Source organism: Pteropus vampyrus, unplaced genomic scaffold (assembly GCF_000151845.1).
Source record: "Pteropus vampyrus isolate Shadow unplaced genomic scaffold, Pvam_2.0 Scaffold193, whole genome shotgun sequence".
Classification (NCBI taxonomy): Eukaryota; Metazoa; Chordata; class Mammalia; order Chiroptera; family Pteropodidae; genus Pteropus; species Pteropus vampyrus.
In genome coordinates, this window is record NW_011888974.1 from 1,776,845 (window position 1) to 1,794,039 (window position 17,195).

A 17,195-nucleotide genomic window follows, 5' to 3' on the forward strand; every position below is an offset into this window, starting at 1 on the left:
ACAGGTTCAGTCGCACAAGATTGCTCCCACCCCACTTCAGATGCCAGTTGCAGTCTGGGTTGCCACTTGTGCTTCTGACTGATAGGCTACAAATGGGGTTTCTCACGACCTTATTCTCAGGTTCAATTAATTTGCTAGAATGGCTCAGGAAAACAGTTACTTACATTGACCAGTTTATTGAAAGATTTGATAAAGGATACAAATGAACAGCAGATGAAAAGAAAAGATACACAGGCCGAGGTATGGGAGGGTCTCGAGCACTGAAGCTTCTTCTGTCCCCGTGGAGTTCGAGTGCATCACCCTCTCAGTAGGTAGACTGACCTGGAAGCTCTCCGAATGCCGTACTCTTGGGATTTTAGGGAGGCTTCTTAACATAGGCATGATCAGTTATTAACTCCATTTCAGTACTTCTTTTCTCTCTGGAGAGTGGGAGTGTGGGGCTAAAAATCCCAAGCTTCTAATCATGGCTTTTGAGTTTTTGGTGACCAGCCCCCATCCAGGAGCCGTCCAGGAGCCCACCCAGAGTTGCCTCATTAGAACGGGAAATTCCAAGAGTTTTAGGAGTTCTGTGCCAGGAGCAGGAGACAGAGGCCAATATATATATTTTCTATTATCTTACAGAACTGTTGGAAGTATCTTGTGCCCATAAATTGCCCTGTGCTAACTTTTAATAATGTTATTAAGTTATACCCTCAAAAGGCCCTGGAGTACATTGTCAAGAGTTTAGGTGAGCTGTGGGTTCACTTGAACTTGGAGTTCAGGCCAGGTGGAGAAGGCCCCAGATTGAAACAAGCCCACATGGCTCTCCACAACCAGCAGTTCCAGTGGTCAGCCCCTGTGCAGCGCGATTTGTGCTAAGTAATGCTGGCTGGCTCTTCCGCCTGCTGCTCACCAAGTCATGCTTTCATAGATTCAGCTTTCCTGGCTGCCTTCCTCTTTCATGTCATTGCATCAGACACAATACGAGTCATGTGTCTCCATAACACACCCTGTTATGTGTAGGAAAGGTCATTAGCTGGGGGCGTTTGGGCATTTGCTATGGAATGGTGGCCTAAGTGTGTCCTATATAGACTCCCCTGTTCAGGGCTCTATGACTGTGTTGATATTGTGGGTACAAGCACCATTGTACAGGGTTGCCACCCTATGGCATAGTTCTTTTTAATCATGTCACACCCTCGCCCTGTCATCACCAGCTGCCCAGGGCCCAAAGACCTTAGACACATAGGGGACTCCTGGGCCCTTTGCACACTGGTCTCAGTCTTGCCCCAAAGGCTCATCTCTCACGCATACAAACGCATCCCACTGTACCACATTTGAGTCACACCAGATTCTGTAGCTATTGGTCTTTTATGGTTTAGGCCTTGATACTTTTTCTGTCTGGACCTTCTCTTATCTCTTTTTTCTGATTGGTGGACCCTGTTCATTTTCCATGACCCAGCTCAGATGTTGGTGCAACCTCTTTTGACTGTTTTGGACCATCTTACCTACTTTGTCCTCAGATCTCCACATCTTACCTCTCCATGACATTGTAACTGTTCGGATATGCCTATAAATGACAGCAATGGATTGGCACCCTCCATCCCCAACCAGCACGGTAGCAGAGGAGGCCTGATGAAAAAGGATTTAAATAAGAATTAGAGAGTCATACTACCCAAAATGTTCAAGATACAATAAAAAAATCACTAACCATACTAAGAACAAGGAAGATCTCACTTTGCATGGGAAAAGACAATCAACAGATGCCAGCATTAAGATGACACAGATGTTGGAATCATATAAGATATGAAGAGCCAAAAGACATCTTAGAACTGAAAAATACAATACCTAAAATACCTCAATATATGGCTCCACATCAGAATGGAGAAGGCAGAGGAAATCACCAGTAAACTTGAAGATAGAAAGAACATCCATAATAACAGAAACTAGACTGATAAAACTGAAGAGGCTCAGGGACTTGTGGGACTAATAAGAAACACATTTATGTCATTATAGTCCCAGAAGAAGAAGAGAAAGAGGGTGGGGTAGAGAAAGTATTTAAAGAAGCAATGGCTGAAAAGTCCTCAACTTCACAGATTCAAGAAGCCTAGGGAATTTCAAATAGGATAAACCCAAAGAAATCCATATCAGCCACATTGGTTTGGTTGATAAGTTTGTGGACACTCTAGCTAGAGAAGAATCTGTTCCAATTGCTCTTTTGAACACTGCTCTTTAGCAGGCTGCCTTGGAGAGGTACTATCCCCTAAGCATCTCTCAGTCTGTGGAGGATGAGCTGTTAGGCAAGAGCAGACTGTTTCCTTGAGGTTTCCCCTAGCCTTGAAGCCACTACACCTTAGCAGAGGTTTGTGAACCTGAGCTGACCCTGTTCCCACTGCAGCTGGGGGATGGTTTCCAGACCCTGATCTGAGGTGATAGTGACTGTTTGCTGCTGGGTGATTTGCATGCTGAAGAGGCTGACTAAATCACTTGCTGGCTTCCTTCCTTGTTGCTGCATCAGGTGATGGGCTTACTCTGATGTCAGTGCTGGGTTGGTTGATCAGTCTTGTTTACTCACCAGAAGCTGCATATAGTAAATGAAAGCCCCAGGTTCCTCCTAGAAGATAATTTTATGCTCCAAAGTTGTAAACAGTTGGGTGGGAAAAGGGCCCTTCTTTTCTTGCTTTGTTTGCTTTTTCAGAAGCTGGTGAAGCTCCCACCACTGACCCTGTCCTGAGCAGCCAGCAGTTTGCCCACCTGCTCTGCCTGCCGATTGGCGTTGGGACTGGAGTTGCTAACCGTGGCCCACAACATTAGCAGGAACTGGCCAACTGTTGAAATTTAGGAGGAATAGCACCTGTCTGTCTGTCTATGCCTTTTTCTGTATGTATGTTGTCTTTTATAATAAAAATGAAAACTTATGGACAGACCTAATTTGTAATAAAAGATCAAATCAGATCTACTCTATTCAGGTGGTCTTTTGACATACTCTCTTTTTCTATGCCTAATTTTACAGATGGGGACATCAAAGCCTACTGTGGGAAAGAGGCCCAGCCAGCTGGTGGCAGGGCTGTGTCAAGAACCTGGTCTAGTTAAGAAGTTACTCTTTCTATTTTTTCATGTCCATTTCTTTTTCTTTTCTTTTCTTTTTTTTTTTCTGTTGCTGACAAATGTCATGTTTGGTCCCATAAGCTCTGCACCGGCTGATGTTCCTCCTTTCCAATAAATATGGAAAGAGGAAGTGATTCACAGGGCAGAAAGATCTCACAGGGCTCCCATAGTCTCCTTGGAGTGCCTGCGGCAGTCTTGGGTCACCCTGCCACACATGAAATTTTTCCCATCAAAATATGTCAAACAGCAGAGGACAGTGACTTTATGTCATAGGGTCTTGGTTCCCAGACTGCCGAGGTGCCTCAGCACACCACAGCAAACTCCCAGAGGTACCTGATTTTCTAACACAGTGAAAGTCCACATCTGTCCATGTTAGTACTAGCTGGGGTGGTTCAGTTTCAATGTTAGATCTTCTACATTTCTCTTGATGACTTTTTGTCTACAAAGCGGGGTTTTCAGTTGTTGTTTAGACCCAACTACTTCCCAGATGGATCTATTAAGTATTGCTTTGAGCTTAAAGTGCCATGAGAATTTTACTGAAAATTTTACAAGGGCTCCATGAACTGAGAAAGTTTGAGAACCTCTGTCCTAGGGGGTTGCCAAATGAGCACACTGCCAGCCAAATTTGTTGTAAGTCTGCATGCTTCAAGTTATCAATTCATGCAAGTTTTACATTCCATGTCATAATGTATTTATTGACTGCCTTCACTCATTCCGTGGGTAGTTACTGAGAACTGGATTATGTGCCAAGCAATTTGTCAAAGTGTGATCCGTGGAGTGACAGTCAAGCTGAGGTCTGCAGATTGAGTATGAAGCAACTAGAGGAAGAGCATCTCAGGCACATGTAAAGGCTCTGGGGCAGGGATACAGAGGTGCAGGCTGGAGAGGTGGGTGGTTGTGTGTGCCTCAGTGTGAAAATAATGGTTTAAGTGAGATCGTATTATGGTTTAACAGCTTGTTCACAGCCTCAGCCCCCAGGCACTCTGCTCTGTATCCTAGTGTGGAAGTGTAAGGTCAAGGTTTTTCCTCCCAGGTTGACTTCTCACCATATGCCCGATTCAGAGGAGCCCATGAGCCTGATTTTCCCTCAGGAGCTCACAGAGTAGGGGAGAGACACATGTACAATAGGTGTTTGTACTCAGACAGAGTACAAACCCAGCCCTCCCCTGGGAAGCTGGGGCCCCCTTTCTAGTTTTGTCACTCAGGTGAGCTGCTTACCCATTTGGGTCCTCGGATTCTGCATTGTAGATTATACTCATATAAATGAATGTCAGGTCCTTCCCACTGCTCCTGTGCAGCTCTTGTCTGTCTGAGGTGTTTCACACCTCAGACTCAAAGCTGTTGGGGACATTCTTGGTTCTGTTGCGATCCCAGATCTAAGTGCTGATAGTGTCCATTGTGCTGGTGAGGGCTTCAGGGCCCGAGCCCCAACCCCACCTGCTTTGGGGAGTCAGTCACGTTCTCAGTGGGAGTGCCTGGTTGTTTCCGCAATGGTGCAGGAATTTGTGGTGTCCTTATTAAAACAGAGAGGCCTGAAATGCTGCAAGAAGCATTAACTGCAAGTGTTAGAACAAGAGAGAGGAAGAGTGGACATAGCCTCACAAACTGTGTTGCAATGATGTATCTGTATTGTGCTTTTCAGATCATAAAACCACTCTGTTATCTTATGCTACGCTTTGCTAATCCAGCTACTCTAGAATCACATGTTTATTTATTCATGGGTTGGTACTAGGTGCTCATTATCTGCCACGCTGTGCACAGAATGAAGTCTCTACCCTTGCGGGCTGACCCTGTGGTCAGGGAGATGACCAGTGGGAGAAAAATGTGTAATGTAAGGTAGTGATCAGTGCCGAGATGGGGCAAGGGGAGGGAGAGTGACCAGATAGTACAGTAAGGCAAAGTCTCTCTGAGTCATAATGTATTCATTAACTGCCTTCACTCATTCTATGGATAGTTTCATCAGATGGTGACATCTGAGTGGAGACTTGAATGAAATGAAGGAGAGAACCCTGAGCAATATGTTAACATGTACAAAGGCCCTGAGGCACAAGGAGACCTGGAGGCTTGGGGAGTAGCAAGGAGACCAGGGTGACTGGTGAGGTATGAGGAAAGGGCAGAGTGGTAAGAAATGTGGTGGGAGTGGTATCCAAGGGTAGATCATATGGGCTTATAGGCCAGGTAAGGACTTTAGATTTTTTACTAAGTATGAAGCTATTTGAGGGTTTAGGGAGGTGACGTGATCTGACTGACTTTTTCAAAAGATCCTTCTGGCTTCTGTGTGGAGAAGGGCCTGTTAGGAGCCCATTGCAGTGGTCTGGGTGGCTTGAACCAAACGGTATTGAAAGAATGGGGTTGTGTGAGCACCTATTTCAGTCTCCCTTGTCCTCAGCTCACCGTCATTTAGAAACCACCTGCCAGGAATGAGCTTTTTCTTCTAAGTTGTACAATCCACTCGCATATGTGTCAACAGTCTTTTAGCTCTGTGGACATTAGCTCCCCCTCTATAAAGTAAGGGGGCTGGGTGACCTGAGTTAGAAGGGCAGCAGGACAGGGAACAGACGTCCGCTGATGCTTTTGAGAGATGGCAGCTGGGGACTTTCCTGTGTCAGCACATTAGTCCTGACCACAACCCCCAGCTGGTTCCAGCAGGGCTCTGAGTGTCTGTTGCCTCATGATTTTGTGGTCCTTGCAGAATCCATCCCAGCGGGTCCTCTCTCTCCGTGGTTTCATGAGAGCTTGACAGAAGACTTATGGGAGTGACAGATGACACTGACAAGGTTGGATAGAAAGACATGACTAACACTGAATGAATATTAAATGTGTTTATAAGTTAATACTTAAATATAAACAGTACTCTCTGTGGACACTAAAGTTTGTTCTTTAATGTAAGGTATCAAAAAGAAGTTAAGTTTGTTTCAAGAACTCAGCCATTAGAAAGCACCTCAGATAATGAGAAAGCAAAGAATGAAGCTTGAGGGCCCATTCCGAATGGCCCATCCCCAACAGGTTGCAGAAGGGCAGGGCTGATGACAGGATCCCTCAGATGCTAGGGTGCTCCAGCTGTTCAGGGCTAGCCCTATGGTTTCTTGAAGGCAGTGACAGCTAACAGAAGTCAAATATGAAGCAATCTCCTATTGCCTGAGTTCCTGAGATAGTACAGGCATTTCTGACTGAGTCTGGGAGTCATGGTTGTGGTGAAAGCAATCTAGTTGGTAAAAGCAGTGATTACAAAATAGAACAATGCAATTTCAGACCTGAGTTTAGCCTTATCGACAAGTGGCGTAAGTGGACTTCTGAGATTTCAGGTGCTCTTAATTTGGCCTTTGTTGACTCTTATCACATCCACCTACCTGTGAGGTTTCAGTGGTGGAAGGACTAGTTGAGCATCTTTCAAGAGAGCTAACTGGTGTGTTGGGGAGGAGGGTAGTGTCCCCAAGACTGCTCTCTGGTTCAGTGATTCACCAGGACTCACAGAACTCAGAAAAGCTGTTTTACTCCCAGTTATGGTTTATCATGGCAGGAGGGTACAGAGTAAAGTCAGCGTAGGAAAAGGCTCCATAGGGTGGGGTTCAGAAGAAACCAGGAAATCTGTCTTTGTAGCAGTTGTCCTCTCCCAGTGGAGTCACATGGCCAGCACTTAATTCTCCCAGCAACCATATGTGGCAGTTCTTATGAAGTATCGCCAGCCAGGGATGCTTACTTGAGCCTTGGTGTCCAGGGTTTGTTTCAAGAGTCAGTCTTGTAGCCATGGAGCGCCGGTATCTATCTCAAAGCTTACTTAGTTACCAGCACCCTAGAGGTCAAACTGACATGATGTGATTTAGAGCCCCAGGCATTTACCCTAAATGACATTGCTGGCATAAACTCTCTACATATACGGAGACACTCTTATCAGGCAACATAGTTCACAGGCATGAAGGTTGTTTCCCAGGAGTCATCCAAGGGCCTTTCCTGAAGACCTTAGGAATGTGCAGGGTTTGAGGGCAGCCCCAACCTGCCGCACATTTGGAGAAAGGGTTTGTGGTGAAGAGGTTCCCTTTGTCATGTGGAACCAATTCCTCTGCCATGTTTTGTGCGGCTGGTGGATGCTTGATAGTCCTCGGAGTCAGTGGTTTCCATTCTCTATGTTTGCAGGGGCCTCAGTCCTAGCTTCGGCTGTAGCTTGCACTAAGGTACACCCTGGGCTGGGCTGGGGGCCACTTGACTGTTTCATTTCCTGTCCAAGTTTGCAGCTATGTTCTGGTGGGGACCTTGCTGAGCTGGGAGCTCCTGCCCTGGTGCTTGGCCTGTTCCTGTATCCCTTGGGGCATGAGGCACAGGCTGAAGCTTTTGGGGGCTGGGGGGGCGGGGTGCCCAGCTGGCCTCAGTGGACTCTGCTCTTCCCTACTGACATTTGTCATTTTTCTCCCTGACAGTTTCGTGATCAACATGGGGGACTCTAACACAGATACCAGCACCACCGTATCTGAAACAGTGGCTGAAGAAGTGTCTCTTTTTAGCATGACAGACATGATTCTGTTTTCACTTATTGCGGGTCTCCTGACCTACTGGTTCCTCTTCAGGAAGAAAAAGGACGAAATTCCTGAGTTCACCAAAATTCACCCAACGTAAGTGACACTCTTCCTCAGCGTTCTAGAACTCTTGGATGTCTCCGTTGGTCCAAGCAGCATTTTTGATACTTGGGCCTCGGTCAGGAATGAGCCAGCCGAGAGACACAAGGTTCCTTACAGCGTTTGGGGTCAAGTCTTGGCTTTTGCCTTATTGGTAGACTACACTTTAAATCTATGTCTGCCTTATTTGAACTTCACAGGGACCATTCAGAGCGGAAGGCACAATTTTACAGATAGATAACCTGAGGCTCAGGGATGTTAAGGACACTGCCCAAGGTCTTCTGCATATGGCAGAGCTGGAGCTGGTACCATTTCTATTTTACTCTAGGCCCATGGTCTTTCCACTTTGTACACATGGGATCATGGAGATGCGGTTTGCACAGGACTATGTAGCAAAGCAATTACTCCTTTTGCAATTTTCTTTTAATTCTTTTCATTAATGACTAGGAGAGGGTTGCAGTTTGATGCTTATATGTCCCTATTACCTAACACTTCCTAATTTTTTTTTTTTTTTTTAATGAAGAGATCTGCCTCAAGCTTAGCACTTTGAGGAGTGACAGTGTAAGAGGAAACCTCTGATTTTTTCCTCTACGCTCAATACTTACACTGAATGCTTCTGTGACCAGATGTGGGGGAAGTTTTCCCTACACCAAGCAGTTCTCCAACTCCCGTGACACCAACTGGGTCTACCACTGTCCGCTTGAGGTTGGCATTAGATCACACAGGTTAAGGGCTCTGTCCCATAAGACTCTCTACTCCTCCAGGATGCCAATTGCAAGTCTAGGTTGTCACCTGAGCTTCTGACCAACCAACTATAAATCAGAGGTTCCCATACCTCCACCTCAGGTTTGATTAATTTGCTAGAGTAGTTCACAGAACTCAGGAAAACAGTTTACTTACTAGGTAGTGGTTTATTATAAAAGGATGTAACTGATTCAAGGTTCATGTGCCTGATGCCAAAACTCAAAATGTCAGAGTTTGGAATAAGGAAAGTTTTATTGAGCGAGAAGGCACTAGCTTGTGAAGATGGAGGACTTTAACGCTTCCGCAAATCCATCTTAAGAGCATCCCAAATGCGATTGTCTTTTCTGTCAATGGAAGGGAGGAGGGGTGGAACAGGAGGTGGGTGAGGACCGTCAGCCGCTAGGTGCCTGCTGACAGGGGTCCAAGGAAGAGTGAAAAATCTCTAAATCTCTTTGTTCCTGGTGGGTCTGTTGACCCCCTCTGATATGAGTCAGGTCTTGAGGCTCCTGTAAATTTTTGATAAACAGTCATTAATTTGTATGTATTCCCCCCCCCCTTTTCAGAGAGGCACCTTCTGACAAGAGGCTGTTTTTGCAACATACTCAAGCCTCAAGCAGAATCCCTCTAGTTAGTGCATATCTATAGCTAGAGCTATTAGCCTGAAGGCCATGGGAGAAATGCAGACTGGAGCATTTCACTCCGATACATATATTACTCAGGATCAGCCAAATGGAAGAGATACACATGTAGAGCAGGAGATGGGGAAAGGGCACGGAGCTCCTGTGCCCTCCTCTCCAGGTGCTCCACTCTCCAGCACCTTCACCTGTTCAGCAACCCCGAGGCTCTCCAAACTCCATCGTTTTGGTTTTTTATGGAGGCTTTATTACATAGGCATGGTTGATTAAAATCATCGGCCATTGGGGATTAATTCAACCTCCAACCCTTCTCTCCTTCCTGGAGGTCAGAGATGGGGCTGAAAATTCTAATCCTCTAATCACAGGGTTGGTTCTCTTGGCTACTAGCCCCATCCTTAATGGCTTTCCAAAAGTCACTGTATTAACATAAACTCCAGTGTGGTTGAAAGGGGCTCTTTTTAAATAACAGAAGATAGCTTTATCTCTCATATCACTTAGGAAATTCCAAAAGTTTTAGGCGCTGTACCAGAAAAAGGAGAAAACCAAATGCATTTTCTTATTATAAGTCACAATATCATCACAGACAGTATCCAGCTTGACTTTACTAACACTTTTTATTTTATTGATTTTTTAAACCTTCCGTAAAGCTTCCTTTTAAGAAAGTTTAATTAAAAAGGTGATTTAGTGTAAAGAAAAACAGTAAGAGAGTAAAAGTACAGAGAGTTTTTAGATGTGAAAAATGATGGTGAAAGTGTAAGTGACTACGCCACCGTCGAATTCTATACCATCACTGCAGCCAGGTCTTGTTATTGCCAGCAGGTCTGAGTCGGACCTACCTGGCCAAGCCCTGTGGCTGGGAGAGCGCCAGGGCACAGTTCTGCCCTTGAGGGCTCCCAGATTCTCCAAGGAGCAGGTCTCAAGTACAGAATATGGGGCCATGCTCGGGCCAGAACTCCTGGTTGGGCAGGGTGAGCATTTAGGTTCACGTCAAGTCCTAATTCTCAATTCTAGTTTTGGTAACAGTTTGCTTTCCCAGAAAAATTATAGTCCTCAAATAGCAGATAATCAGGGACTACAATTCTTGTAAAATAAGTCCTCACTTATTGGTAGGATAACAAAACCAATTTTACCGTAGGCTAATTGATATAAACAAGAGTTAAGTTCTTAAGGCATCCCATTAACATTATAATGAAATAACATTGCCCGAACTGTTATCATTATTGTAGGCCTTGTTATTGACAAAACATTAGTTTTACATTTTAAAAAACTCAGCAAATATTTACTGAAGCCCAACTAAGTCCCAGATAGCCATGAATAAGATAGATGAAGTCTCCTGTTTGTCAGGCTTGCAGTCCTAGTGCTGGGCAGATCCTGGGTGAGACCCTTAACCTCACTCTGCCTCATTTTCTTCATCTGCTGTATGGAGGCAATAACTCCAGTCTTAGGAGCTCTTGCAAATGGTAAGAGCGGTGATGTTTATCATGTCACCTGGCATTGTTCCATAGTAGCTGCTTAGTGTTTGTGTCAGAATGTGTTTTTCACCAAGCACTAGCTAGGTGCCGCAGGAATACAGAGATGGCACTTACATTAAAGAAGCTGAGAAGTCAAGATGTTGAAAAGTACTTTTTAAAAATGGTTTATGAAATGTTTTCATGTGCATTATCTAATCAGGGCCTCTGCAACAGAAGTGTGCGCTGGGCAGGGTGGGTGATCTCATCACTAGGTCTCTGCAGGCTCCCAGAACTCTAAGAAAGAAGGAATTCTTTCTGGTGGAGGGGTTGAGAAGATGTGTTTTGGAAGGTGATGTTGCAAAGGGCCTAGAAGCTGGTCCACACCCTGAGGCTGAGAGGGCTTTGCCACCAGAGGGCCAAAGGAAGGACAGGAGGATGGGCAGATGAGCTGCAGTCCAGCCAGTTCCAGCTGGGGTGATACAGGAGCATTCCTGGTGGAAAAAAAATGTGTTACTCAAGGGAACCAGTGTCCAGGTCCCATCTTACAGTGGCCCTGCATTTCCTCGTCTGTAACATGGAAGTGCCCCTCCTACTCCACTCCCACCACAAGTGAGGATGTGGATGTGCCATGGGAGCTTATGGAGCCATCGTTCTCCCCGTCACTTTTTTGGCCTTGCAAGATGGACTTGAAATAACACTCCTAAACTGCGGGAGCACTTGTATTTTATACCTTCTAATTGTTTCTCTCTGCCAGGATGTTAAAACTGTATTTCCTTCTTCATAATCATAAAATTTTAACTTTAATATGTTGTGTCTGTCCTTCACTATACAAATCCTTTTCTCATCCCTCATTATATCACGTTGAATACCTGCTGTGGCCAGGGATTTTACGTATACACTAACAGGGAAACAGTTATAGTGCAGTGGTTAAGTTCTGGGCCCTAAAGTTGGGTGACTAGGATTTGAATCCTGACACTACCACATAGTAGCCATGTGATGTTTGCTGTTTACTTAATCTTTTGAAATCCATGTTCTCAGCTGTAAATTGGAGGTAATAATAGTACTTAACCTCCACAGGGTTGTAAAAATTAAATGACAATTTATTGTAGAGCTATTTGCCCAGGTCCTGGTGCATGATGAGCCCTCAAATGGTATGTATTATTAGTTTTTATCTTCTTATTACTATCACCTCCAGCCTTACAGGAGACCCTCAAGGAAAGCATTACAATTTCATTTTGCAGATGAGAAATCTGAGGCACTAGTGACTGAGGAGTTTGCTTAAGGCCACCTAACTTAAAAGTGGCAGAGCTGACTTTTGAACTCAGATCTGTAAACTTCACGCCCCATGTTTTTCCCACTTTGTCATCCTGCCTCCAGTCAGTTAGATATCGTTGATATCCCATTTCAAAGATGAAAAAACTTGAGACTCAGAGATGTCACTTAGCTGATATAACTGGGCCACAAGCCTGGACCTTCCACTATAAATCCCATGTTATTGTCCCTAACCACTTACTGTCAGTGAGCGCAGGTGATTTTTGCCATAGCACAGAGCTTCCTCACCCACCAGGTCAGTGGGATGTGATAGGGCTTAGTGTGGGGACTACATGGCTCAGGGCTATCTCAGGAATTCTCACCAAGATTTCTGGTGCCTAATAGTTGGTGCCTGAAGGCCTTTTAGGCCTTGGCCTCCTGGGATGCTGTGTCTAAACCTTTGAGCATGGATATAGTTTAAAACCAAACCAATGAGGCCAACTGTGTCTGACCAGCAAGCACTTTGAATAGCATGGAGGCATAGGACACATATCATCAATCTCACCAAGCCTGGACTTCTAGATGCAGGCCAGGGGTCCCTAATCCCCGGGCTTTGGACCAGTCCCCATCCGTGGCCTGTTAGGAACTGGGCTGCACAACAGGAGGTGAGTGGCTGGCAAGTGAACAAAGCTTCATCTGTATTTGCAGCCACTCTCCAGTGCTAGCATCACCACCTCAGCCTCACCTCAGATTATCAGGTATTAGATTCTCACAAGAGCACTGGTCCCTAGTACCAAAAGGTTGTGGACCGCTGATGCAGGGGATCCAGGAGGAGGACCTGTGTGCGCAGGTGAATCTCCCCAGGCGTGCTGGCCTCCAGAGCCCTAAACCAATGGTCTACATTTGGCTTTCAGAGCTTTAGTAGCCCAGACACTCTTTGATGTCACTGTCTACGAGTAGCTGACAGAGATGCCGCCTGTGGACCCTTATGGAGCCTGGAGTTTGCTCTCTGAGCTCAAATCAGCATCAGTCCAGAGGGTACTTGAGACAGTCTTTGCCTTCCAGGGTGGGGATGAGAGAGTTTTATACACCAGGCAGAGTAGACTTTGCCCTCTCTCCGTGTGAGCACAGTTCCAGCTCAGGAGCAACACTGTGACTAGAATATTGACAGGAAAACACGCATAGCACATGGAAGGTCTCCAGCCTCTGGTAAAAAGGAGTGGCATAAGGCGGCATGAGATAATGTTGAAATCCTGACCAACATCCTGGGATACATCAAGTCAGACAAACTTTATTTAAGACTTTATGCCAAGCCCTTCTGACAGACAGATCAATAAAACAGAGCCCCTGCCTTCCAGTCCAGTGGGAAGGGCAGTCATGAGAACCGATTCATCCAGAGTAAGCTATGCTGGAAAACACACTTGTGAAGAGCCAGGGAGACCCAGGAGGGAAGGATGGACTCTGACTTGGGATTATGGAAGGCTTTCGAGAGGAGGGGGCATTGGAGTTGAGTCAGTACCTGGAGTGGGAGTTTGACAGGCTGTGGTGGTCAATCTGAGGCCCAGAGGGAGAAAGACCATGTGATATGTTGGGGTGGCAACACTAAGTTTTGTGGAATTGCGAAGGTATGTGTTTAGGTTGGAGTGGGCTAGGGGTGTGGAAAAGACGGGCTGGAGCCCAATTGGAGCATGTTCTGTAGAAGAGTGAAATGATCAGACCCTGGTTTTAGAAGGGCCCCATGTGGGCTGCCTGGGAGGTGGATAGAGGGCTGTTGGGATGCTGGAGGCAGGCTGAGGGATGTTTCAGGAAGTGATCCAGAGAGAGATGATGAGGCTTGAGGAGAGAGTCCCTGTATATATAGCGAAGACACAACTGATGAGCCTCCAAGGCCTGGCTGGGCATGGAGAAGCTGGAGGGACAGTTGAAGGTGGGACTGACAAGGCACAGGCTCAAGAGCAAGTTTGAGAAGGAGCAGGAGAGGCCATAATATAGGAATAGCTGATGAGGCTGGGGAGTTTAGTGAAACCCAAATTTAGGAGATTTGGGGATGAGAGCAACTAAAGAAAAGAGAGATCAAGGCTGTTAGAGGGAAGACAGTGAAGTAAAATATATATTAAAATTTTTTAAGGGTAAGCGAGAGCTGTGGTGGGCAGGGTTAGGCCACTTACCATTCCTTTCTCTGGTCCTCAGGGCCGACTTAGATGAGGAGCACGAGACAGGTGGCAGGGGCTTAGAGGGAAGGTCAGTTCTGGAAGGCCTCCTTTGTTTTTGTTTGTAAAGTTTTTAGTGAAGCATATAACACAACAAACATAAAGGTACACACATCATTAAATGCATGGTTTAATTTTTTGTCACAAAATGAACACATGCAATAAGCACTCAGGTCAAGAAATGGCCCCTTCTGCCCCTGCCAGTCACACTACCCCCAGGTCACCCACACTCGTGACATAGATGAGTGATGTCAGTGTCACAGAATTTGTATTCTTTGGCCTCTTTCTCAACACGGCCTCAGGTTTATTCACATTATACGCAGTTCTTCCGTTCTCATTGCTGCACAGTATTCCACAAAGTGAATAAGCCATCTTTTATTCCTTCTAATTATGATGGACATTGAGATCATTTCCAGGCTGCAGTAAGCATTCTAGTATATGTATTTGGGTTCCCATATGGATGTATTTCTGTTAGGTATGTGCTTTGAAGTGGATTTGGTGGGTCATAGGGAAGGTTTGCGTTCAGCTCCATTAGACACTGCCAAACATTTCTCCAACATGTTTGTACCGGCCCGCTCTCCCTCCACCAGCCTGTGGTATTTCAGTAGCTTCCCTTCCTCATGAGTGCTTATTTTTGTCAACTTTTTATTTTAGCCATACTAATGGACATGAAGTGGTATCTTTCTTTGAATGTTTTTCTGATGATCTTTTTCATGTGTTTTTGGCCATTTAGAGATCTTCTTTTGTGAAGATCTGTCTGTTCAAGACTGCCCATTTTTTCTATAGGGTCGCTGGCCTTGTTGTCTTCTCAGGGTTCTTTATATTCCAGGTATGAGTCCTTTGTTAGATTAATATATCGTAAATATCATCTCCCTTCTGTAACTTGCCTTTGTACTCTCTTAATATCTTTAATGATCAGAAAGTCTTGACTTAAACTTAATTCAATTTGTCAGTCCTTTGGTTAACCTTAACCTTCACGGTTAATATTTTTGTGTCCAGTTTAAGAGATCTTTACTCTTAAAGAACATCAGGAAGTTTTTGTTTGTTTGTTTTTGTTTTTGTTTCTGTTTTTGTTTTTTATGTAAAAGTGTCATTGTTGTAGCTTTTAAACTTAACTCTGCCATTCAGCTGAAATCAACTGGGCACTGGCGAATTGCATGAGGGGCTTCAAGATTCATTTTGTTCCCGATGGGTACTCACTCGACCCAGCACCATTTATTGAAAAAGGTCATTCTTTTCTCACTGCACTTCGCTGTTACTGTTGATATCAGTCAGGCAACTGTATGTGTGTGTGTGTGGGGGGGGCATTTCTAGACTTTTTTTTCTATTGGTCTGTCTTTTATCCTTTTACAAACCCCACAGTGTTCTGTTCTCTATGATTTTATAGTAACTATTGATTTACTATCTCATAGGCTAAGTCCTCCAGCTTTGTTCTTCTAAGATTCTCTTGTTTTGGGGGGCCCTTGACACTTCATATAACTTTTAGAATCAGCTTGTCAATGTCCACCAAAAACAAACAGTAAAAAAAACCTGCTGGGATTTTAGTTGGGATTGGCTCGAATCTGTAAATTAATTGACATCTTACAATATTGAGCCTTCTAATTGACAAATGTTTTTCTCCCCCAGGAGAGGTCTTCTGAACAGTTTTTAATAGCAATTAATGACTTAGAGGAGCAGTTACAAGCAACGCGTTCTCTTAATAATAATAATTTTGAACGTGGCTCTTTCATAAGCACTCTCACTCCTCAGCCTTCACACAGTTTGTACCTTGGGACAGAGCATTCTATGCCAGGCAGCTCCTGATTGAAGGGAGCCTAGGGCAGTGATGGTTCCCACAGGAGTCTGAAGCTCCTGGGGGTCCCTCTATGCCCCCCATACACTTCATGCACGTGATAACAACATTCTGCATGGAGCACTTCATGCACGTGATAACAACATTCTGCATGGAGCACCCCTCTTGTTGGAAGGGAATTTATTTCTGTTGCTGCCTCCCATTGTGCAGAGATAGCATCCCATTCCTGTCTGAGTCCCTAGCTGGGCCAAGGGCCTGTTAGACTGAAGATAACTCAGAGAATGTTTGTTGAATTAGTAAATGCTAAATTTGTATGGTGTGGCTGCCTCCAGGGCAAATTGGTCCACAGGCTGGGTTTGGCTTACACAGTATTTTAAAAATTTTAAATGAAAAGGCTGGCTTCTTTTGGAAAAAAGTCAGAGGATCTGACCACGTTGGGCCCACAGCGATGCCTGCCAGCTGTGGCTGGAGCTGAACAGGGCCACCCTCCTAGATGGGGCCTCCGCAGCGCAGCCTCCACCCCCAGCTGGCCCAGGCCCCCAGGCTGCTGTGGTCTCCTCTGCTGCACTCACTGCTCTGAGCAGCACTGTAGCGTGCGCACCACACCCCCCTCCTCCCCCGCTTCACTTCTGGTGCCAGACAGCGCTTTAAAGAAAAACAAAGCTTTTTATTATGGAACATTTCAAACACCAAAGCATATTGCATAGAAGAGTGAACTCATGTTCACCTATTACCCTATTTTAACAATTATCCTCTCCTCACCAGTCTTGTTTTCTTTTTCCTCCCCACTGCTCCTAGATTATCTTAAAGCAATCACATAATTTCATAATTAATCATATAATTCATAGGAATTATGAATAAAGAAATCATGATTTCATAGGAAGTTGGAAATATTTTCTATGACCCTATATGGAAATATGAAATATGAAGATATTTCAGTCCTCTAAAACTCAAGGACTCCCTTTTTTATTTTGATTTATTTTTATTTTTTATTTATTTTTTTAATTAAGTTTATTGGGGTAACATTGGTCAGTACAGTTATATAATTTTCAGGCATACATTATAATTTGACATCTGTATATTCTATTGTGTGTTTACCATCCAGAGTCCAGTTTCCTTCAGCTACCATATATTTGACCCCCTTTACCCCGTCTACCTCCCCCCTCCTCCTCCACCCCCTACCCTGTGGTAACCACTAGTCTATAGTCCATGTCCATGAATCTCTGTTTGTTTGTCCTGTTCATTTGGTGCTTTTAGGTTTATATTCCATATATAAGTGATATCGTGTGATTTTCAACTTTTTCTGTCTAAGCTTATTTTGCTTAGTATGATTATTTCAAGGTCCATTCATGTTGTTGCAAATGGCAGTATTTCATCTCTTCTTATGGCTGAGTAATATTCCATTGTATATATGTACC

The 17,195-nt window shown here is 44.8% G+C and overlaps 1 protein-coding gene across 2 annotated transcripts in view; it reads left to right on the forward strand.

The window, feature by feature from the left end:
* Positions 1–17,195, forward strand: part of LOC105299692 (NADPH--cytochrome P450 reductase) — a 60,039-nt gene that overhangs the window by 18,985 nt on the left and 23,859 nt on the right. For both annotated transcript variants that reach the window (XM_011371540.2, XM_023537546.1), the window contains one exon: positions 7,500–7,691. In XM_011371540.2, the coding sequence (XP_011369842.1) occupies positions 7,513–7,691 (179 nt within the window). In that variant the 5' untranslated portion in view covers positions 7,500–7,512. The remainder of the gene's footprint in view (positions 1–7,499; positions 7,692–17,195) is intronic.